The sequence below is a fragment of the Lynx canadensis genome, chromosome E2 (genome assembly GCF_007474595.2).
Source record: "Lynx canadensis isolate LIC74 chromosome E2, mLynCan4.pri.v2, whole genome shotgun sequence".
In the NCBI taxonomy this organism is placed as follows: domain Eukaryota; kingdom Metazoa; phylum Chordata; class Mammalia; order Carnivora; family Felidae; genus Lynx; species Lynx canadensis.
In genome coordinates, this window is record NC_044317.1 from 36,717,193 (window position 1) to 36,740,045 (window position 22,853).

At 39.6% G+C, this 22,853-nt stretch overlaps 1 protein-coding gene across 1 annotated transcript in view; it reads left to right on the forward strand.

Annotated features, from left to right (window-relative positions):
- The first annotated feature begins 401 nt into the window (after positions 1–401).
- The window catches only part of LOC115502107, a 62,490-nt gene continuing 40,038 nt past the window's right edge, over positions 402–22,853 (forward strand). The window contains exons 1-3 of the mRNA XM_030297313.1: positions 402–519; positions 12,894–13,145; positions 13,181–13,467. Coding sequence (XP_030153173.1) covers positions 402–519; positions 12,894–13,145; positions 13,181–13,467 — 657 coding nt within the window. The remainder of the gene's footprint in view (positions 520–12,893; positions 13,146–13,180; positions 13,468–22,853) is intronic.

The following is a 22,853-nucleotide window of genomic DNA, read 5'->3' on the forward strand; positions in this document are numbered from 1 at the left end:
AGAGTATGTATGGAAAATCTGTGTACCTGATGCTTAATTTTTTTGTAAACCTAAAATTGCTCCAAAAAATGGTCTATTTAAAAAAAGAAATTATACTCTATATATCCTATAAATAAAAAAAAATCAATGTTAGTTATAACAGAAAGTAACTCTTCCTTCTTTCCTTCCTTTCTTCCTTCCTTCCCTTCTTCCTTCCATCCTTCATTCCTTCCTGCCTTCCTTCCCCCTCCTTTCTTCCTTTCTTTCTTCCTGAACAATCCAGTCCAAAACCATCAGGTGACTCTAAGCAAGTTAAGTCTGTGTGGGTTGAGGAAAAGAGTGAGACAGTGAGAGGTTGCACAAATAAAGGTAGGAGGACATCCCTGCAGCAAGGGGTGGAATGTCAGAGTCTGCAAATGGGGATGGGGACATTTGTGCTGAAGGCCCGGTGCAAGGTGTTGAAGTCTGAGAAGAATGAAGTATGTAATAGAAGGGTCCATGGGCGATTGGGTTTCAAGTGGGAAAAAGAAGGCAACCATGGTAACTCAATGTGGACTGTTGAAGATCTACCTGGCTAGAGAGGGCATCCATAAAGTGGAGTGGTAGCAGCCAGCACAGGGTTCGGGTTTAGGCAGGGTAAGGAGAGTAACTGTGTGTATGGGGATAGCAGCAGCAGCTGGTGTGACGTGTTAGAGCCTGAGAAGGGTGAGAAGCACATAGGCAATGGGAATGGAGGAGGTATGAGTCAGTATAAGATGTCAAAGCCCAAGTAGGATCAGAAGGTCATATGGACAAATACTGTATGATCTTACTTATATGTGGAATCTTACAGAAACAGAGAATTAACTGGTAATTACCAATGGTGGGTGGTGGTGGTGGGGGGGAATGAGGGAAGGAGTGAAGGAGATTGAAAGATATAAGCTTCAAGCTATAAGATAAATAAGTTTTGGAGGTGTAATGTATAGCCTATTGACTATCATTTTTTTTCAATATATGAAATTTATTGTCAAATTGGTTTCCATACAACACCCAGTGCTCATCCCAAAAGATGCCCTCCTCAATACCCATCACCCACCCTCCCCTCCCTCCCACCCCCCATCAACCCTCAGTTTGTTCTCAGTTTTTAAGAGTCTCTTAGGCTTTGGCTCTCTCCCACTCTAACCTCTTTTTTTTTTTTTCCCTTCCCCTCCCCCATGGGTTTCTGTTAAGTTTCTCAGGATCCACATAAGAGTGAAAACATATAGTATCTATCTTTCTCTGTATGGCTTATTTCACTTAGCATCGCACTCTCCAGTTCCATCCACGTTGCTACAAAGGGCCATATTTCGTTCTTTCTCATTGCCACGTAGTACTCCATTGTGTATATAAACCACAATTTCTTTATCCATTCATCAGTTGATGGACATTTAGGCTCTTTCCATATTTTGGCTATTGTTGAGAGTGCTGCTATAAACATTGGGGTACAAGTGCCCCTATGCATTAGTACTCCTGTATCCCTTGGGTAAATTCCTAGCAGTGCTATTGCTGGGTCATAGGGTAGGTCTATTTTTAATTTTTTGAGGAACCTCCACACTGTTTTCCAGAGCGGCTGCACCAGTTTGCATTCCCACCAACAGTGCAAGAGGGTTCCCATTTCTCCACATCCTCGCCAGCATCTATAGTCTCCTGATTTGTTCATTTTGGCCACTCTGACTGGCGTGAGGTGATATCTGAGTGTGGTTTTGATTTGTATTTCCCTGCTGAGGAGCGATGTTGAGCATCTTTTCACGTGCCTATTGGCCATCCGGATGTCTTCTTTAGAGAAGTGTCTATTCATGTTTTCTGCCCATTTCTTCACTGGGTTATTTGTTTTTCGGGTGTGGAGTTTGGTGAGCTCTTTATAGATTTTGGATACTAGCCCTTTGTCCAATATGTCATTTGCAAATATCTTTTCCCATTCCGTTGGTTGCCTTTTAGTTTTGTTGGTGGTTTCCTTTGCTGTGCAGAAGCTTTTTATCTTCATAAGGTCCCAGTAGTTCATTTTTGCTTTTAATTCCCTTGCCTTTGGGGATGTGTCGAGTAAGAGATTGCTACGGCTGAGGTCAGAGAGGTCTTTTGCTGCTTTCTCCTCTAGGGTTTTGATGGTTTCCTGTCTCACATTCAGGTCCTTTATCCATTTTGAGTTTATTTTTGTGAATGGTGTGAGAAAGTGGTCTAGTTTCAACCTTCTGCATGTTGCTGCCCAGTTCTCCCAGCACCATTTGTTAAAGAGACTGTCTTTTTTCCATTGGATGTTCTTTCCTGCTTTGTCAAAGATTAGTTGGCCATACGTTTGTGGGTCTAGTTCTGGGGTTTCTATGCTATTCCATTGGTCTATGTGTCTGTTTTTGTGCCAATACCATGCTGTCTTGATGACAACAGCTTTGTAGTAGAGGCTAAAGTCTGGGATTGTGATGCCTCCTGCTTTGGTCTTCTTCTTCAAAATTCCTTTGGCTATTCGGGGCCTTTTGTGGTTCCATATGAATTTTAGGATTGCTTGTTCTAGTTTCGAGAAGAAGGCTGGTGCAATTTTGATTGGGATTGCATTGAATGTGTAGATGGCTTTGGGTAGTATTGACATTTTGACAATATTTATTCTTCCAAACCATGAGCACGGAATGTCTTTCCATTTCTTTATATCTTCTTCAATTACCTTCATAAGCTTTCTATAGTTTTCAGCATACAGATCTTTTACATCTTTGGTTAGATTTATTCCTAGGTATTTTATGCTTCTTGGTGCAATTGTGAATGGCATCAGTTTCTTTATTTGTCTTTCTGTTGCTTCATTATTAGTGTATAAGAATGCAACTGATTTCTGTACATTGATTTTGTATCCTGCAACTTTGCTGAATTCATGTATCAGTTCTAGCAGACTTTTGGTGGAGTCTATCGGGTTTTCCATGTATAATATCATGTCATCTGCAAAAAGCGAATGCTTGACTTCATCTTTGCCAATTTTGATGCCTTTGATTTTCCATGTATAATATCATGTCATCTGCAAAAAGTGAAAGCTTGACTTCATCTTTGCCAATTTTGATGCCTTTGATTTCCTTTTGTTGTCTGATTGCTGATGCTAGAACTTCCAACACTATGTTAAACAACAGCGGTGAGAGTGGGCATCCCTGTCGTGTTCCTGATCTCAGGGAAAAAGCTCTCAGTTTTCCACCATTGAGGATGATGTTAGCTGTGGGCTTTTCATAAATGGCTTTTATGATGTGTAAGTATGTTCCTTCTATCCCAACTTTCTCAAGGGTTTTTATTAAGAAAGGGTGCTGGATTTTGTCAAAGGCCTTTTCTGCATCGATTGACAGGATCATATGGTTCTTATCTTTTCTTTTAATAATGTGATGTATCACATTGAGTGATTTGCGAATGTTGAACCAGCCCTGCATCCCAGGAATGAATCCCACTTGATCATGGTGAATAATTCTTTTTATATGCTGTTGAATTCGATTTATAGTATCTTATTGAGAATTTTTGCATCCATATTCATCAGGGATATTGGCCTGTAGTTCGCTTTTTTTACTGGGTCTCTGTCTGGTTTAGGAATCAAAGTAATACTGGCTTCATAGAATGAGTCTGGAAGTTTTCCTTCCCTTTCTATTTCTTGGAATAGCTTGAGAAGGATAGGTATTATCTCTGCTTTAAACGTCTGGTAGAACTCCCCTGGGAAGCCATCTGGTCCTGGACTCTTATTTGTTGGGAGATTTTTGATAACCGATTCAATTTCTTCGCTGGTTATGGGTCTGTTCAAGCTTTCTATTTCCTCCTGATTGAGTTTTGGAAGCGTGTGGGTGTTTAGGAATTTGTCCATTTCTTCCAGGTTGTCCAATTTGTTGGCATATAATTTTTCATAGTATTCCCTGATAATTTTTTGTATCTCTGAGGGATTGGTTGTAATAATTCCATTTTCATTCATGATTTTATCTATTTGGGTCATCTCCCTTTTCTTTTTGAGAAGCCTGGCTAGCGGTTTGTCAATTTTGTTTATTTTTTCAAAAAGCCAACTCTTGGTTTCGTTGATCTGCTCTACAGTTTTTTAGATTCTATATTGTTTATTTCTGCTCTGATCTTTATTATTTCTCTTCTGCTGGGTTGAGGCTGCCTTTGCTGTTCTGCTTCTATTTCCTTTAGGTGTGCTGTTAGATTTTGTATTTGGGATTTTTCTTGTTTCTTGAGATAGGCCTGGATTGCAACGTATTTTCCTCTCAGGACTGCCTTCGCTGCGTCCCAAAGCGTTTGGATCATTGTATTTTCATTTTCGTTTGTTTCCATATATTTTTAAATTTCTTCTCTAATTGCCTGGTTGACCCACTCATTCTTTAGTAGGGTGTTCTTTAACCTCCATGCTTTTGGAGGTTTTCCAGACTTTTTCCTGTGGTTGATTTCAAGCTTCATAGCATTGTGGTCTGAAAGTATGCATGGTATAATTTCAATTCTTGTATACTTATGAAGGGCTGTTTTGTGACCCAGTATATGATCTATCTTGGAGAATGTTCCATGTGCACTCGAGAAGAAAGTATATTCTGTTGCTTTGGGATGCAGAGTTCTAAATATATCTATCAAGTCCATCTGATCCATTGTATCATTCAGGGCCCTTGTTTCTTTATTGACCATGTGTCTAGATGATCTATCCATTTCTGTAAGTGGAGTGTTAAAGTCCCCTGCAATTACCACATTCTTATCAATAAGGTTGCTTATGTTTGTGAGTAATTGTTTTATATATTTGGGGGCTCCCGTATTCGGCGCATAGACATTTATAATTGTTACCTCTTCCTGATGGATAGACTCTGTAATTATTATATAATGCTCTTCTTCCTCTCTTGTTACAGCCTTTAATTTAAAGTCTAGTTTGTCTGATATAAGTATGGCTACTCCAGCTTTCTTTTGGCTTCCAGTAGCATGATAAATAGTTCTCCATCCCCTCACTCTCAATCTGAAGGTGTCCTCAGATCTAGATCTAAAATGAGTCTCTTGTAGAGAGCAAATAGATGGGTCTTGTTTTTTTATCCATTCTGATACCCTATGTCGTTTGGTTCGTGCATTTAATCCATTTACATTCAGTGTTATTATAGAAAGATATGGGTTTAGAGTCATTGTGATGTCTGTATGTTTTATGCTTGTAGCAATGTCTCTGGTACTTTGTCTCCCAGGATCCCCCTTAGGATCTCTTGTAGGGCTGGTTTAGTGGTGACAAATTCCTTCAGTTTTTGTTTGTTTGGGAAGACCTTTATCTCTCCTTCTATTCTAAATGACAGACTTGCTGGATAAAGGATTCTTGGCTGCATATTTTTTCTGTTCAATACATTGAAGATCTCGTGCCAATCCTTTCTGGCCTGCCAAGTTTCAAAAGAGAGATCAGTCACGAGTCTTATAGGTCTCCCTTTATAAGTTAGGGCACGTTTATCCCTTGCTGCTTTCAGAATTTTCTCTTTATCCTTGTATTTTGCCAGTTTCACTGTGATATGTCATGCAGAAGATTGATTCAAGTTACATCTGAAGGGAGTTCTCTGTGCCTCTTGGATTTCATTGCCTTTTCCTTCCCCAGTTCAGGGAAGTTCTCAGCTATTATTTCTTCAAGTACCCCTTCAGCACCTTTCCCTCTCTCTTCCTCCTCTGGGATACCAATTATGCGTATATTATTTCTTTTTAGTGTATCACTTAGTTCTCTAATTTTCCCCTCATACTCCTGGATTTTTTTCTCTCTCTTTTTCTCAGCTTCCTCTTTTTCCATAACTTTATCTTCTAGTTCACCTATTCTTTCCTCTGCCTCTTCAATCCGAGCCGTCGTCGTTTCCATTTTGTTTTGCATTTCGTTTAAAGCGTTTTTCAGCTCCTCCTGACTGTTCCTTAGTCCCTTGATCTCTGTAGCAAGAGATTCTCTGCTGTCCTCTATACTGTTTCCAAGCCCAGCGATTAATTTTATGACTATTATTCTAAATTCACTTTCTGTTATATTATTTAAATCCTTTTTGATCAGTTCATTGGCTGTTGTTATTTCCTGGAGATTCTTTTTAGGGGAATTCTTCCGTTTGGTCATTTTGGATAGTCCCTGGAGTGGTCCGGGACTGAGGGGCACTTCCCCTGTGCTGTCTTGAATAACTTGCGTTGGTGGGCGGGTCCACAGTCAGACCTGATGTCTGCCCCCAGCCAACCACTGGGGCCACAGTCAGACTGGTGTGTGCCTTCTCCTCCCCTCTCCTAGGGGCGGGATTCACTGTGGGGTGGTGTGGCCCCTCTGGGCTACTGGCACACTGCCAGGCTTGTGGTGCTGGGGATCTGGCGTATTAGCTGGGGTGGGTAGGCAAGGTGCATGGGGGCAGGAGGGGCAGGCTTAGCTTGCTTCTCCTTAGGTGATCCACTTCAGGAGGGGCCCCTCTTCCGTGGGCCTCTCGTCTGCGCTTGGCTCCGGAGACTCCATTCTGCTAGTCTTCTGGTGGTTTTCTGGGTTAGTTAGGCAGGTGTAGGTGGAATCTAAGTGATCAGCAGGATGCGCGGTGAGCGCAGCATCCTCCTAAGCCGCCATCTTCCAACTTTTTCCTGTTGACTATAATTATCAACACTGTATTTATTGTATATTTGAAAGTTCCCAAGAAAGTAGATTTTAAAAGTTCTCATCACAAGAAAAAATTGTAAACATGTGGGGTAATAGGTATTAAACTTATTGTGATAATTATTTTGCCATGTATACATATATCAAATCACTATGTTGTATACCTTAAACTTATATGACGATACATGTCAATTACATTTCGATAAAACTAGAAAAAATCTACCAAAATATTTCCTCTCCACCCTCCCCCTAGTAGCTACCATTTAGCCTTCTGTATTTTTGAATTTGAGTAATCTAGGTATCTTATATAAATGGAGTTGTTACACAGTATTTGTGCTTTTGTGTTTGGCTTACTTTTTTAGTTTATTTATTTATTTTGAGAGAGAGAGACAGAGAGAGAGAGAGAGAGAGAGAGAGAGAGAGAATCAGTGGGGGAGGGGCAGAGAATCAAAGCAGGCTTTGTGCTCACAGCAGTGAGACTGATATGGGGCTCGAACTCACAAACTGTGAGATCATGACCTGAGCCAAAGTCAGATGCTTAACCGACTGAGCCACCCAGATGCTCCTGTGTCTGGTTTATTTAAGCACGATCTTTTATTTATTCAGGATCTATCCATGTTATAGCACATATCAAAATGTCGTTCCTTTTTATGACTGAAGAAATAGTCTATCGTATGTATATACCACATTTTCTTTGTCCATTCTTTCATTGAATGCACATTTGGATTATTTCCACCTTTTGGTTATTGCGATGCATGGTGCTATGAAAATTAGTATAAAAATATGTTTGAGTCCGTTCTTCAAATTCTTTTGTGTAGATACCTAAATATGAAATTGCTGCATCAAATGGTAATGCTATGTTGAAGTTTTTAAGGGAAGCTCAATACTGTTTTCCATGGCAGCTGCACCATTTTATATTCCCAGCAGCAATGCATAAGGGTTCCAATTTCTCCCATTCAGACCGGCACTTGCTGTTTTTCGTTGAGTGTTTTTATCATGAAAAGGTGTTGATTTTGTTAACATGCTTTTTCTGCCTCAAATTGTCATGTGTTTTTCTCCTCCTTCTTTCTATTAATCTGGTACATTCCATTTTTCCAGATTTATTGAGATAGAATTGACAATTAAAATTGTATATGTATACCATGTATAATGTGGTGATTTGATATATGTATACTTTGTGAAATGATTACCACAATCAGAGTAATTAACATATCCATCATATTACATAGTTTATGTTACCTTTTGTTTTAGAAGAGAGAATGCTTACAAACTACTCTCTTAGGGGCGCCTGGGTGGCTCAGTTGGTTAAGCTTCTGACTCATGATTTTGGGTCAGGTCATAATCTTTCCATCTGAGATTGAATCCCATGTCAGGCTCCATGCTGACTGTGTGGCTGTGGAGCTGTCTCACGTGCACTCTCTCTCTCTGTCTCTCTCTCTCTCTAAAAAAAAAAAAAAAAAAAGATTTACTCTGTTAGGGATGTGCCCAACTAGCTCAGTTGGTAGAGCATGTGACTCTTGATCTTGGGGTTGTGGGTATGAGCCCTCATGTTGGGTATGGAGATTGCTTAACAATAAAATCTCAAAAAAAAAGAAAGAAAAAATCTTGTTTAAAAAAATTTACTCTCTTAGCAAGTTTCAAGCACACAATACAGTATTATTAACTATAGTCATCATGATTCATGATGTATGTGCATTAGATCCATAAAACTTATCTTACAACTGAAAGCTTGTACATTTTGACAAGCATCTTTCCACTTTCCCTATTCCCCAGATCCTGCCATTCTACTATCTGTTTCTGTGATTTAGAACTTTTTATGTTTTTTGTTTGTTTGTTTGTTTTTGTTTTAGATTCCACATGTTTAGAGATCATATGGTATTTGTATTTACCTGTTTGGCTTATTCCACTGAGCATTGTATCTTCGAGGTTCATACATATAGTTGCAAATAGCAGGATTTCCTTTTTTCTTATGGTTGAATAACATTCACGTGAGGCTTACATAAAGCATCTTATAGTTATTACAGTGTATTCTAAGGTGATAACAACTTAACTCTGATTGCATACAAAAACTACCCTTTTACTCCATTTTGCCTCTGATGTTACAGTGTCCATCTTTTTTTTTTTTTTTTTTTTTGAGAGTTCATGGGAGGGGCAGAAAGAGAGGAAGAGAGAGAGAGAGAGAGAGAGAGAGAGAGAGAGAGAGAGATTGAATCCCAAGCAGGCTCTGCACTTACAGTGCAGAGCCCAACATGGGGCCCAAACCCATGAACTGCAAGATCATGACCTGAGCCAAAACCAAGAGTCAGACACCTGGGGGACTGAGTCACCCAGGCACTCCACAATATCTGTTTTTTTATATTGTGTATCTATCAATAAACTATTGTAGCAATAGTTATTTAATGTTTTGTCCTTTAATCTTTGCATTAGAGTTAAGTGATTTATATACAACACCACACTATAGTGTGAGAGTACTTACTATATTCTTACCTTTACCAGTATGTTTTATTCTTTCATATGTTTTCATGTTAATAGCATCCTTTCATTTCAGATTAAGGAATTCCTTTCAGCATTTGCTATGGCAGGTCTAGTGATGATTAACTCCCTCAGACTTTGTCAGGGAAAATCTTTCTCTCTCCTTCACTTCTGAATGACAGCTTTGCCAGGTAATGTATTCTTGGTTGGCAGTTTTTTTTTCCTCTCAGCATTTTGATTTTTCATCTCACTCTATCCTGGCCTATGGTGTTTGTGTTGAGGATGACACTGATAGCCTTATGGAGTTTACCTTGTATGTGGGATTTTTTTTTTTTTGCTTTTAATATTTCCTCTTTGTTTTGAGACTGTTTTATTATAATGTATTTTAGAAGATACCTTTGGTTGAATATATTTGGGGACCTATGAACTTCATGAATTTGGATGCCCATCTCTTTCCAGAAATGGGAAGTTCTCAGGCATTCTTTCTTTTTTTAAAAAACATTTTTTAATGTTTATTTTTGAAACAGAGATACAGCATGTAAGAGTAGGGGGGAGCAGAGAAAGAGGGGGGCAGAGGATCCAAAGCGGGCTCTGCACTGACAGCAGTGTGGGGCTTGAACTCCCGAACCTTGAGATCATGACCTGAGCTTAAGTCAGATGCTTAATCAACTAAGCCACCCAGGTGCCCTCTCTAGCATTATTTCTTTAAATAAGCTTTCTGTCCCTTTCTCCCTCTCTTTTCCTACTAGTACTCCTAAAATACAGAAATTGTTTCAATTGCTGCAATTTCATAATCCATGTAGTAGTCTTTCTTCAGTCTTTTTCATTCTTTTTGTTGTTGGTGATCTCCTCTAAATAAATAATTTCATGTGATTTGTCTTCGAGTTGAGATTCTTTCCCTTTATCAAGACAGTTGGTGTTCTCTACTGCAATTTTCATTTCATTTGGTGCGGTCTTCAGGTCCAGAATTTCTGTGTAGTTCTGTTTTGTGATTTCTATCTCTCTGTTAAACTTCTTATTTTGTTCATGTGTTGTTTTCCTGATTTTATTGAAATGTTTTTCTTTGTTTCTTTGTAGGCTACTGAGCTTCCTTAAAGCAACTATTTTGAATTTTTTATCATTCAAATCATAGATTTCCATTTCTTTTGGGGTTGGTTAGTAAAAAATCAATTTGTTCCTTTGCTGGTTTAATTTTCCCTTGATTTTTCATGTTCCTTCAAGTGTTGGATTACTGCCTTTGCATTTGAAGTAGTAACTTCTTCCAGTCTTTATTGTCTGTCTTTGAAAGAGAAATAATTTCTGTCAGCCTGTTTAGGGATTCTCAGATTTTCTCAGACCATTCCTATAGGTATGCCTGCTCCACACTTCTTGTCCCTTTTGTGTGTGTGTGTGTGTGTGTGTGTGTGTGGCATTCTTAAGGTTATATGCCTTCTTTCTGCAAAACTAGACCTAGTGCTGACAGCTTCAGCATTACTTTTCCTAGGGCAGTGGTGAATATTCAAGTTTGTTTGCTTTCTCAGAATCTTGCAGAGTTGGACCAATTTTCTGTGCGTGTTCATGAGCTCTCTGCCAATCTTGCACTTGCCATTCGCAGGGGCACACATGGGGAACTGGCCACAAGATGTGTGTGCGGGGGATTATGTGGGTGAGGCATAGAGAGCATTAGGGATGCCTGTGGGCCATTTGGGGGAGTCTGCAGGCAAGATCCCTCTAGTGATTTGTGGTGGCCCTTGTAATGAAGTCCACAAAGCAGTTAGTATGTTCTATGTCTCTTAGAGCGGTGCACTCTAAGTCCTGCCTGCTCTGCTCCCAGCCTCTCCTCACCTTCAGTTGTGCAGCTTACCTCAGTATTCCAGATGGGGTGAGAAAGAGATGGGCATCTTTGGCCGTGTTGCCCACACTGGGGAATCTGGGTACTCACTCACATGCTCTCACTTTCTGCTATGGGAGAAATTGCAGGCCAAGGGGTTCTTCTTAGTACTGAGCTGTGCTATCTTGGGGTATGGGGACACAGATAAAGTAAACCTATTTCTCTTACTTTCTTCAATGGATCCAATCTTTGTTTTTGTTTTTTTCTTTCTCCCAGGATGTGCTAGAACTTCTCCACTGGACTCCTGGACTCCCATAAAGGGGAAGTATCACAAAGGATACTCTCATTTGCTGGCGTTGTCAAAATCAGGGTTCTTTGAGGGGAAGACGTTAGAAAACTATCACTCCTGTGGTTTATTACATTAAATGGTTTTTGTATGTAGAACCATCCGGGCACTCTGGGAATTAATCTCACTTGGTCATGACCTAACTCTTTTTTGTTTTTTGAAACATGTTATCATATTAGAAAAGGGTTTTGTTTTGTTTTGTTTTTGATCTATAAATCTTTTAACATGTGCTGAGTTTAGTTTGCTAGTATTTTGTGGACAAGATTTGGATCTTAATATTTATTTATTTATTTATTTATTTATTTATTTATTTATTTTTTCAACGTTTATTTATTTTTGGGACAGAGAGAGACAGAGCATGAACAGGGGAGGGGCAGAGAGAGAGGGAGACACAGAATCGGAAACAGGCTCCAGGCTCTGAGCCATCAGCCCAGAGCCCGACGCGGGGCTCGAACTCACGGACCGCGAGATCGTGACCTGGCTGAAGTCGGACGCTTAACCGACTGCGCCACCCAGGCGCCCCTGGATCTTAATATTTTAATGGAAGGAAAGAATGCAACCTAAGGCAGTTAGGATGGAAAAACAAAAATTTAAGTTAGAAAGTTGGGGAAACAGAGATTTTACATATTATTTTTATATATTAAAAACATCAATAAAAGAAACAATGAATTTGACATTGCACACCTATGAAAATTGTAATTAAATATTTTACAAATATGATAGAACAGTTTCATCCATACTTTCCTTCAAAAGAAGATTGCCAGATAGGAAAATCATGGATCTGGAATCCATTTCTTTTTATGGAAAGATATTTAAAATTTTAATTACAATATGGGATGAACTGTTGGAACTGGCCACTTAAGAGGACTGAATATGAATTTTGAAAAAAAAACATCATCAGTTAATTTTAGATAAAGGGTAAGAATGAACCACGAATTTACTGAAGTTGCTTTAAAATCAGTTCTTCCATTCTCATTAACATACCATCATGAGACAGTTTTCCTACCATGAAAAATTAGAAATAGTTTAGATATAAAATTTCCTCTGCCTTTATCAATCCAATCTACTTTAGATAAATTACCACACAAGAAAAAATATATGTCACATTGAAAGCTTTAAGTATTGGTACACAATGGATTCATTCATTCAGAGTATGCTTACAGGCATTTATTAAGAGAAGAGAAACTTCACTCACACCTTTGCTTTAGTTACAACTGTAGAACAAAAACAGTGTAATAGCCATTTACTATAATAAATGCTGATTGGCAAATTTTCTCAAAGCAAAGTGTACAGTTTTTAAAATTATTTTCTGTTTGTCCTGATTGTTTGCTGAAATGTAATTTTGTCTGTTGAATTTCACATTTAAAAAATGAATTTGTATTTTGTATAATTTTTTCCATTTCAGTTTACGTGTAATTTATTATCTTAATTTAGTTAAGTATCAGTGATTGACGGATTAAGAAAGAAAAAACGGGTCCTTCATCTTGGACTAAGCAGCACTGGTGTAAATACCTAAAGTGTGCTCCTAGACAGCATACTGCATTTTATTCAAATTCGCCTGATAGTGGGCCTTAGGCAATTATTTATTAAATAAATGAATGAATTTTCAATCTTGAACGCTAGGTCCACACTGTTAATCAGACGTCTATTACAGTCTCTCAATGATTACAGTTGCTGACATTTTTGAAGTTATTAAATGCCTTCACCTATGCTAGGCGCTTTTCCTTCCACCACTTTCACGCACGTTCTCCTTTCTCCCCGGGGAGAGGGCGTGCCCAGCACCACGACCCGCCTTATCTGTGCATTCGTTGGTGGATCCCGAGGCCTGTTACTGCCGAGTCCCGCCCAAACCACGCCCCCACGCATTCCGCACGACCAGGAGAAGTCGTGGTCTTTGTGGCGCTGGACCTTCGAGACCGTCTCCTCTCGTAAGAATCGGGACGCGCTCGAAGGCCGGCGCTGTGAGGGTGGGAGTGCATTCCGCGGTCCCGCGCGGCGCGAGAGGCCCGCGACCGCTGCTGGCGCACGCCGCGCCCCGCTGCCCCGGCACGCGGCCTCCGCGCGAGTTCGCGCACGCACGCGCGCGCACCTGCCCAAGCCTCGGCCTGGGCGGCGGGGACCCGCCTGGCGGAGGCTGGGCCGCTGAGGTACGAGGGGAGGAGTCCGAGCTGTGGCGCTGTTGTCGCTGCTGTCGCCGCCACTGCCGCCGCCCCCGAGAGGAGCATGTCTGCAACTCGAGCCAAGAAAGTGAAGATGGCCACCAAATCGTGCCCCGGGTGCGACCAACAGGTGGGCGCTGAGGGCCGGCCGGGCGGGTGCGCGGGCGGGCGGCCTTTGCTGGCGACCGTTGGCTGTGGAGAGGCCGCCTCGCCGGGTCCGGGAGGCCGAGCGGGCGGGCCGGCCCTTGGGCTCGGGGGCTACAGTGGGAGCCCGGAACGGGCCGGGCTGAGCCGAGGGGGTGCCAGGGAGGCGCTCAGGCTCGCAGTCCGGCCGGCGACAGCCGGGCGACTGTGTGCGCGGGAGAGAGGCGTGGGTTTCTCTAGAGCCGACGAGGCGCCCTGTCCGGACCTTCCCCGAGTCGCCTGGCCGGCTCCGGGTGACAGCGGCGGGAACGCGGGGACAGCGGCCCAAGTGGACGAGCACGGCCCTTTCAGTCCCCTTCTGCCCCGACGGGAATGCCCGATGTGCCCGGCTCCAGGCTCCTGGGTTCTGGCTCCGAAAGCCGCTCCTGCCACGCAGAGTTGCTTTGTTCCTGTCAGATGCATATGGTGACAAAAAGAGCCGCAGCCATAATGACATTTTCCGTTTAGATTTCAGTAATTTCGTGATCTTAATGTTCTTCTTAATACTTTTCATAACCCAAATAATCATTTGTTAATTTGTTTTAAATTTTTAATAGAACACCATTAACTACCAAGTTATGTTAAAAGCCCTGTTTCTTAAAATAGTATGTGTCTAAATTTTTTAAAAATGAATTTGCCATTCTTACCTGTATGTGGTTTCTTGAATTTTTAATACCTGCTTTATAAACCAAGTTCACAAGGTCATGCAATGGCTTTATGACCACCAGTGCTCTAGTGCAGGTAGCCACTCAGGCTTATCCCAGGCCCCTGGGCCCAGATATAAAAACTCCGTGTAATCAGAATAGCATCAGAATTGTGGTCAGTGAGGATCCTCATAGAATACTAAGGACTATCTCTGCCTTTCCATACAGCTCAGATATGGAAGCAAACAAACAAACAAAAACAAAAAAAAAACACAAAACCCCCCAAAACCCTTCTAGTGGTTGCAAGACTTACCATGGCTTAGAAATTTCATGTTTCTTAGCCCATGAGTAAGAACTTTGCTTCCAAGATTTTGCAGGGAATGGTGTGATTATATGGTACTTAGGGAGGCCTAAAACTGTAGCTTCTCATCAGGTACCTTCCAGTCCAGATGCCTTATTAAGGGGCCATTTTTACCATAGCAATATTGCCTAATGACACTACTCGATTAGGCTGACAGGATCAAGAGTGCTAGACTTACCCAAATTTTTTTTTTTTTTTTTTTTTCCTCAGGAAGGACTTCTGTGAGCACTTTACTAACATGTCATAATCCTATGAAGTTTTTTTTTCTCTTGTTCTATAAAATTTGGCTATTCTTAACTAGAAAAAGTAGAAATTCATTTAAAACTGCAATTAAAACTATTGGTAAGACATCTTTTATGCCAAAATGAAGTGTCTATCTTTTCAAAATAGTTACCTCTCTTTTTACCTCCCTCTATTGCCTCCCTTGGCAATAGAAATTTACCGCCTCCTCTAAAAATTTCTCTCAGCAGTTTGTTGTAGTTTTCATTGTACAGGTTTTGCACATATTTTGTGAATTTATCCTTATGAACTCAACTTTTTGGGTGCTATTTTGAGTGGAATTGTTTGAAAATTTTTGTTTTATGTTTATTATTCACATATAGAAATGCAATTGATTTTTTTCATTGTGGTAAAAAAGATTAAATTCACCCTTTAAACCATGTTAAAGGGTCTACTTTCGTAGTATTAATATATTTACAGTGTTGTGCAATCATCACCATTATCTAATTCCAGAACATTTTTATCACTCTGAAGTGAGACCTTGTTTCCATTAAGCAGTCACTCCCTATTCCACCCTGCTTCCAGCCCCTAGCAACCACTAATTTGCTCTTTGTATCTATGGATTTGCTTCTTCTTGATATTTCTTATATAGATGAAATTGTATAATATATGCCCTTTGATATCTGATTCCGTTAATTAGGCATTTAGTTTGTTTGTATTCTAGCATATGTCTGTACTTCGTTTCTTTTTATGGCCAAATAATATTCCATTGTATGGATATATCACATATTGTTATTTATTATTGATGGGCATTTCACTTGTTTCTACCTTATAGCTATTGTGAATAGGCTTCTGTGAACATTCACATACAAGTTTTTGTTTTAATATCTGTTTTTATTTCTTTTATTATATTCACAGGAGTGAAATTGCATGGTTATGTGGTGATTCCGTGTTTAACTTATTTAACTGCTTACCTGTTTTCCATAGCCATTGCTCTATTTTACATTCCTACCAACACTGTACATGGGTTCTAATTTTTCCACACCCTCAGCAACAGTGGCATTTTTGTTTTTAAAAAATTATTACAAAGAATGACACTGTATAATTTTAAAGGGAACAATTCAACAAGAAAACACAACAGTTGTAAATTTTTATACACCCAACATAGAAACACTCAAATACTTAAAAGCAGTTAATAACAAACATAAAAGAACTAATTGATAGTAATACACTAATAGTAAGGGACTTCAGTCCCCACTTACATCAGTGGATAGATCATCCAAACAGAAAATCAGAAGGAAACAGTGGCTCTGAATGACACATTGGACCAGATGGATTCAGAATATTCCATCCTACAACAACAGGACACATATTCTTTTCTTTTCTTTTCTTTCTTTCTTTCTTTCTTTCTTTCTTTCTTTCTTTCTTTCAAATTTTTAATGTTTGTTTATTTTTGAGAGACAGAGTGCAAAAGGGGGAGGGGCAGAGAGAGACACAGAATCTGAAGCAGGCTCCAGGTTCCAAGCTGTCAACACAGAGCCTGATGTGGGGCTCAAGCTCATGAACTGTGAGATCATGACCTGAGCTAAAGTCAGGTGCTTGCCCAACTGAGCCAGGTGCCCTGGATACATGTTCTTTTAAAGTGCACGTGGAATATTCTTCAGAACAGAACACGTATTAGGCCAAAAAACTGATCTCAAATTCAAAAATATCACATGTATCTTTCTTTCTTTCTTTCTTTCTTTCTTTCTTTCTTTCTTTCTTTCTTTCTTTCTTTCTTTCTTTCACTTAATTTATTTGGAGAGAGAGCACAAGTGAGAGAGGGAGGGAGAGGCAGAGAGAGGGAGAGAGAAAGAATTCCAAGCAGGCTGTGTTGACACAGTGCAGAGCCCAGCATGGGGTTCAAACCCATAAACTGTGAGCTCGTGACCTGAGCCAAAATCAAGAGTTGGTTGCTTAACTCAGCCACCCAAGGGCCCCACTATGCACCTTTTCTGACCACAACACTGTACAACTAGAAGTCATTCACAAGAAAAAAACCTGGAAAGAACACAAATTCATGGAGGTTAAATAACGTGCTACTAAACAATGAATGGGTCAAATGAGAAATCAAAGAGGAAATTAAAAAATATACGGAGACACTTGAACATGAGAACACGATGGTCCAAAATCTTTAGGATGCAGCAAAAGCTTTTCTGAGAGGGCAGTTTGTAGCAATACAGGCCTGTCTCAAAAAGCGAAAAAAAACTCAACCTAACCTTACATCTAAAGAAGGAGTTAGAAATAGAAGAACAAACAAAATCCAAAACCAGTAGAAGGAAATAGTAAAGATTAGAGCAGAAAAAAAGAAAATAGAGCCAAATAAAAACCAGTAGAACATCATTAAACCAGTATCTTTGAAAACATCAACAAAATTGATAAACTTTTTTCTTTTTTTTCCGGAAAAAAAGAGGACTTAAATAAACAAGATCAGAAATAAAAGAGAGAAATAACACCACAGAAATACAAAGGATTATAAGAGAACATTATGAAAAATTATATACCAACAAATTAAACAATCTAGAAGAAATGGATAAACTCCTAGAAACATAAACTGCCAAAAATAGAAATGGGAAGAAATAGAAAATTTGAACAGACCCGCAACCAGCAAAGAAATGGAATCGGTAATCAAAAGTCTCCCAACAAACAAAAGTCCAGGACCAGATAGCTTCCCAGGGGAATTTCTACCAAACATTTAAAGAATAGTTAATACCTATTCTCAAACTGTTGTAAAAAATAGAGGAGGAAGGAAAGCTTCCATATTGAGTCTATGAGGCCACCGTTACCCCGACACCAAAACCAGACAAAGATGCTACAGAAAAAGAGAAGTATAGGCCAGTATCTCAACAAAATAGTAGTGAACCGAATCCATCAATACATTAAAGAAATCATTCACCATAATCAAGTGGGATTTATTCCTAGGATGCAAGTGTGGTTCAATCAATGTATAAGTCAATCAATGTGATATATCACATCCATAAGAGAAAGGATAAAAACCATATGATTATTCTAATAGATGCAGAAAAAGCATTCAACAAAGTACAACATGTATTCATGATAGAAAGCCTCCACAAAGGGGCGCCTGGGTGGCGCAGTCGGTTAAGCGTCCGACTTCAGCCAGGTCACGATCTCGCGGTCCGTGAGTTCGAGCCCCGCGTCAGGCTCTGGGCTGATGGCTTAGAGCCTGGAGCCTGTTTCCGATTCTGTGTCTCCCTCTCTCTCTGCCCCTCCCCCATTCATGCTCTGTCTCTCTCTGTCCCCCCAAAAAATAAATAAACGTTGGGGAAAAAAAATTTAAAAAAAAAAAAAAGTTTAAAAAAAAGAAAGCCTCCACAAAGTAGGTCTAGAAGGAACATACCTCAACATATAAAGGCCATATATGAAAACCCCCTGGCCAACATCGTATTCAGTGGGGAAAAACTGAAAGCTTTTCCCCTAAGGTCAGGAGCAAGACAAGAATGTCCACTCTCCCCACTTGTATTCAACATAGTTCTGGAAAAGATACCCAAATTGATAAGAGAAAAGTAAAACTTTTCCTATTTGTAGTTGACATGATACTATGTATAGAAAATGCTAAAGACTCTACCAAAAAAACTGCTAGAATACAAAATCAATATACGCTACAAATGAAGCATTCCTATATGCTACAAATGAAGCAACGTACAGTGAAATTAAGAAAACAGTCCTGAGTGTTGAGTCTGATAAGTTCTTTATAGATTTTGGATACTAACCCTTTATTCATTATGTCATTTGTAAATATCTTCTCCCATTCTGTCGGTTGCCTTTTAGTTTTGTTGATTGTTTCCTTTGCTGTGCAGAAGCTTTTTATCTCGATGAGGTCCCAATGGTTCATTTTTGCTTTTATTGTCCTTGCCTTCGTAGATGTGTCGAGTAAGAAGTTGCTGTGGCTGAGGTCAAAGAGGTTGTTGCTTGTTTTCTCCTCTAGGTTTTTAATGGTTTGCTGTCTTACATTTAGGTCTTTCATCCATTTTGAGTTTACTTTTGTGTATGGTGTAAGAAAGTGGTCCAGTTCTCCCAGCACCATTTGCTAAAGAGATTGTCTTTTTTTCCATTGGATACTTTTTCCTGCTTTGTCAAAGATTAGCTGGCTACACATTTTGGGGGTCCATTTCTGGGTTCTCCATTCTATTCCATTGGTCTATGTGTCTGTTTTTGTGCCAATAATTACAGCTTTGTAGTAGAGGCTAAAGTCTGGGATTGTGATGCCTCCAGCTTTGGTTTTCTTTTTCAACATTACTTTGGCTATTTGGGGTCTTTTGTGGCTCCATATAAATTTTAGGGCTGTTTGTTCTAGCTTTGAGAAGAATGTCGGTGCAATTTTGATTGGGATTGCATTGAATGTGTAGATTGCTTTGGGAAGTATTGACATTTTAATAATATTTGTTCTTCCAATCCATGAGCATGGAATGTTTTTCCGTTTCTTTGTGTCTTCTTCAATTTCTTTGATAAGTTTCTATATAGTTTTCAGCATACAGATCTTTTACCTCTTTAGTTAGGTTTATTCCTAGGTATTTTATGGTTTTTGGTACAGTTGTAAATGGGATTGGTTTCTTGATTTCCCTTTCTGTTGCTTCTTTATTGGTGTATAGAAATGGAACCGATTTCTGTACATTGATTTTGTATCCTGTGACTTTGCTGAATTCATGTATCAGTTCTAGCAGCTTTTTGGTGGAGTCTTTCAGGTTTTGTAGAGTATCATGTCTTCTGCAAAAATTAAAAGTTTGACTTCTTTGCCAATTTGGATGCCTTTTATTTCATTTTGTTGTCTGATTACTGAGGCTAGTACTTCCAATACTGTGTTAAACAACAGTGGTAAGAGTGGACATCCCTGTCGTGTTCCTGATCTCAGGGGGAAAGCTCTCAGTTTTTCTCCATTGAGGATATTAGCTGTGGGCTTTTCATATATGGCTTTTATGATGTTAAGGTATGTTCCTTCTATCCCAACTTTCTTGAGGGTTTTTAAGAAAGTATGCTGTATTTTGTCAAATGGTTTTTCTGCATCTATTGACAGGATCGTATCGTTCTTACCCTTCTATTAATGTGGGGTATCACATTGATTGATTTATGAATATTGAACCAGCCCTGCAGCCCAGGAATAAATCCCACTTGATCATGGTGAATAATTCTTTTAAAATACTGTTGAATTCGATTTGCTAGTATCTTGTTGAGAATTTTGCTTTATGTTCATCATGGATATTGGCCTCTAATTCTCATTTTTAGTGGGGTCTCAGTCTGGTTTGGGAATCAAGGTAATGCTGACTTCATAGGATGAGTCCGGAAGCTGTCCTTCCATTTCTATTTTTTGGAACAGCTTGAGAAGGATAGGTATTAACTCTGCTTTAAATGTCTGGTAGAATTGCTCCGGGAAGCCATCTGGCCCAGGACTGTTATATGTTGGGAGATTTTTTGATAACTAATTCCATTTCTTCACTGGTTATGGGACTGTTCTAATTTTCTGTTTCTTCCTGTTTCAGTTTTGGTAGTGTGTGGGTATTTAGGAATTTTTCCATTTCTTCCCGGTTGTCCAGTTTGTTGGCATATAATTTTTCATAGTAGTCTCTAAGAATTGTTTGTATTTCTGTGGTGTTGGTTGTGATCTCTCCTCTTTCATTCGTGATTTTATCTATTTGGGTTCTCTTTTCTTTTTGAGAAGTCTGGCTAGGGGGTTATCAATTTTGTTTATTCTTTCTAAAAACCAGCTTTTAGATTCATTGATCTGTTCTATTGTGTTTTTTTTAATTTGTATTTATTTCTGCTCTAATCTTTATTATTTCTCTTCTGCTGCTGGCTTTGGGGTTTCTTTGCTGTTCTGCTTCTTGTTCCTTTAGGTGTGCAGTTAGGTTTTCTATTTGGGATTTTTCTTGTTTCTTGAGATAGGCCTGGATTGGAATGTATTTTCCCCTTAGGACTGCCTTTGCTGCATCCCAGACGGTTTGGACTGTCGTGTTTTGATTTTAATTTGCTTCCATATATTTTTAAATTTCTTCTTTAATTGACAGGTTGACTTACTCATTCTTCAGTAGAATGTTCTTTAACCTCCATGCATTTGGAGGCTTTCCAAATATTTTCTTGTGGTTGATTTCAAGTTTCATAGTATTGTGATCTGGAAATATGCATGGTATGATCTCAATTCTTTTGTATTTATTGAGGGCTGTTTTGTGACAGTATGTGATCTATCTTGGAGAATGTTCCATGTGCACTCAAGAAGAACGTGTATTCTCCTGCTTTTGGATGAAAAGTTCTAAATATCTGTCAAGTCTATCTGGTCTGGTGTATCATTCAAGTCCATTGTTTATTGATTTTCTGCCTAGATGATCTGTCCATTGCTATAAGTGAAGTATTAATGTCCTCTGCAATTACCATATTTTTACCAATAAGATTGTTTGTGATTAATTGAGTTACATATTTGGGTGCTTAAAAGTTGGGGTCATAAACATTTATATTTGTTAGCTCTTCTTGATGGCTAGACCCTGTAATTACGATATAATGTCCTTCTTCATCTCTTGTTACAGCCTTTAGTTAAAATCTAGTTTGTCTAATATAGGTATGGCTACTCCAGCTTTGTTTTAACTCCCTGTAGCATGATAGATGGTTCTCCATCCTCTCACTTTCAATCTGAAGGTGTTCTCAGGTCTAAAATGAGTCTCTTGTATGGGGGCCTGGGTGGCTCGGTTGGCTAAGCATCCGACTCTTGGTTTCGGCTCAGGTCATGATCTCATGGTTTTGTGGGTTCTAGCCCCATGTCTGGCTCCTCCTCGCTGACAGTGCAGAGCCTGCTTGGGATTCTTTGTCTCCTCTCTCTGCCCTTTCCCCCACTCACAATGTTTCTGTCCTTCTCAAAATAAATAAACTTAAAAAAATTTTTTTTGATGAGTCTCTTGTAGACAGCATACAGATAGATCTTGCTTTTTATCCATTCTGATACTCTGTGTCTTTTGTTTGGGGCATTTAGTCCATTTACATTCAGAACTATTATTGAAAGATATGGATTTAGTGTCATTGTGTTATCTGTAGGTTTCATGCTTGTGGTGATGTCTCTGGTCCTTTGTAGTGTTTGCAGCGTTCCACTCACAGAGTCCCCCTTAGGATCTCTTGCAGGGATGGGTTAGTGGTCATGAACTCCATCAGTTTTTGTTTATCTGGGAAAGCCTTTTTCTCTCCTTCTATTCTAAATGACAGCTTTGCTGGATGAAGGATTCCTGGCTGCATATTCTTCCTATTCAGCACATTGAATATTTCCTGCCACTCCCTTCTGGCCTGCCAAGTTTCAGTGGATAGGTCTGTTACTACCCTTATGTGTCAACCCTTGTAGGTTAAGGCCTGTTTGTCCATAGCTGCTTTCAGAATTTTCTCTTTATCTTTGTATTTTGCCTGTTTCACTATGATATGCCATGGAGAAGACCTATTCTTGTTAAATTTGAAGGAAGTTCTCTCTGCCTCCTGGATTTGGATGTCTGCCTCCTTCCCCAGATTAGTGAAGGTCTCTGCTATAAATTGTTCAAGTAAACCTTCTGCCTGTCTCTCTTTTCTTCTGGAACTCCTATGATATTTGATACTACTACGTTTCATTGAATCACTTAGTTTTCTAATTCTTCCCTCATGGTCTAGTATTTTCTTATCTCTCTCTTTCTCAGCTTCATCATTTTCCATAATTTTATCTTGTTTCACTTATTCTCCCTTCTGCTTCCTCCATCCTTGATGTCACTGCATCTAGTTCATTTTGTACATCATTTGCAGCATTTCTTTTTTTTTTTTTTTTTTAACGTTTTATTTTTGAGACAGAGAGAGACAGAGCATGAACGGGGGAGGGGCAGAGAGAGAGGGAGACATAGAATCGGAAGCAGGCTCCAGGCTCTGAGCCATCAGCCCAGAGCCTGACGCGGGGCTCGAACTCACGGACCGCAAGATCGTGACCTGAGCTGAAGTCGGACGTTTAACCGACTGAGCCACCCAGGCGCCCCATTTGCAGCATTTCTTAATTTGTCATGACTATTTCTTATCCTTGATCTCTGCAGCAGTAGATTCTCTGCTGTCTTCTATGCTTTTTTC